At 49.8% G+C, this 1521-nt stretch overlaps 1 protein-coding gene across 1 annotated transcript; it reads left to right on the forward strand.

Moving 5' to 3' along the window:
- Nucleotides 1-654: 654 nt before the first annotated feature.
- On the forward strand, nucleotides 655-1513 carry LOC104517202 (polyhomeotic-like protein 2; the record flags this gene model as incomplete). Its single annotated transcript, XM_010161784.1, has 2 exons — nucleotides 655-759; nucleotides 1122-1513. Coding segments are annotated over exons 1-2 (497 nt in total), but the record flags the coding sequence as incomplete, so codon positions are not given.
- Between the last annotated feature and the right edge of the window lie 8 nt (nucleotides 1514-1521).

Raw genomic sequence — 1521 nt, forward strand, 5'->3', positions numbered from 1 at the left:
ATTCGTTATTACAGCTGGGTGTGGAGGGGAGTCATCTCACCAACAATGCACACCTAACTCGAAAAACATGCTGATTATATGATGCATAGTAAACAGATTCTCATACATAGTCATATCAATTCCCGTAATTCATTTTCTTAATCCCACCCTTTCCCAGTCATGCGCATTTTGTCTTCCAGTTGAGACGAAGGGTGGCTTTTAGACCACCACGGACCACCGACTCAACAGAAAGACCCCTCGATGTCCTTGTCTTTTGGCTCATGTTACAATTTTAACACGCTTCAAGGCCCCTTCACAATGCATCCTTGAGAACATCCTGGGCAACTGGGCAATAAATCGTCCTTACAGAACAGCTGAACAATAGTACCTGGTCAGGGACCTCATTCTTCGGATAGAACTCTGGTTAATGGTTATTATGGGCCTGCGTGGCCTTGGCCTGGGGCTTTACAAAGGACTTTAAACAGCTTTTAATAATAGAAATTTCTGGTTTTACATTTGGTCGTTTTTATCTGAAATACCCCACTCGATATCAACTGCTTCTGCCAGGACTGCCCTTAGTTTTTCCATGCAGGTTTGCAGGAGAAACTCGAGCTGCTGTGAATCCTGTTGTGGAAGCCTTGCTGCCTCGGCAGAGGTTTCCAAGAGGAAAGCCGCATGGCCCATGGCACAGCGCACCAGGTGAACAGGCTGCGGCAGTGTCCCAAGGCCTTCCGAGGCGGCGGGAGCCATGGAGACAAGACAGTGCTCAGGCTGAGCCGGGTAGGGGACTTGCTAAACATCAGCACTGCCCCAGAGCTTGGAGGGTGGCATACACAGGGTCTAGTTTTGAAGTGCTGGGTGCTGCTAGCATTGGCATGGTTCTTATCGAGGGGAAATCACTGGCAGTTTAATGTGTCAGCCTTCCTCCACATAAGCGTTTTCCTAACTGTAAAACAAACCAATCAGTATGACTGATGACTCAGTAATTCACTGAGGGCAACACAGTATTACACAGCCACACATCCAGTAGTAATTATTTTTTTTAATATATCTGTGACACTGTTGGGGTAAGGAACAGCATCTGAGGAAGGAGACCTGAATCATGACTGTGTGAAAATAATTGAACATACTTATGCCAGCAGGACAACACCACCACCACCGACTCCAAAATGGAAGAACCTTATTTACAAGGCGTCCCTCTGCGGCCCCCAGAATCCAAAGAGGAGGGGAACCCCCCCAAACTGAAGTGCGAGCTCTGCGGCCGCGTCAACTTCGCCTACAAATTCAAGCGCTCCAAGCGCTTCTGCTCCATGGCTTGTGCCAAGAGATACAACGTGGACTGCACGAAGCGGGTGGGTTTGTTCCACCCCAATCGCAGCAAGCTGCAAAAACCCGGCAGCCCGCCCCACGGCCGCCGTCGGACCTGCAAGGGGACGTTGCCCGCCCTCAGCAAAGACTCCAAGAAGCAGCTCAACCACAGCCAAGAAGACTCGAGTCGTTGTTCGGATAATTCGAGCTACGAGGAGCCGCCACCGCCTTTGT

Source organism: Eurypyga helias, unplaced genomic scaffold, assembly GCF_000690775.1.
Source record: "Eurypyga helias isolate BGI_N326 unplaced genomic scaffold, ASM69077v1 scaffold47061, whole genome shotgun sequence".
Lineage (NCBI taxonomy): Eukaryota > Metazoa > Chordata > Aves > Eurypygiformes > Eurypygidae > Eurypyga > Eurypyga helias.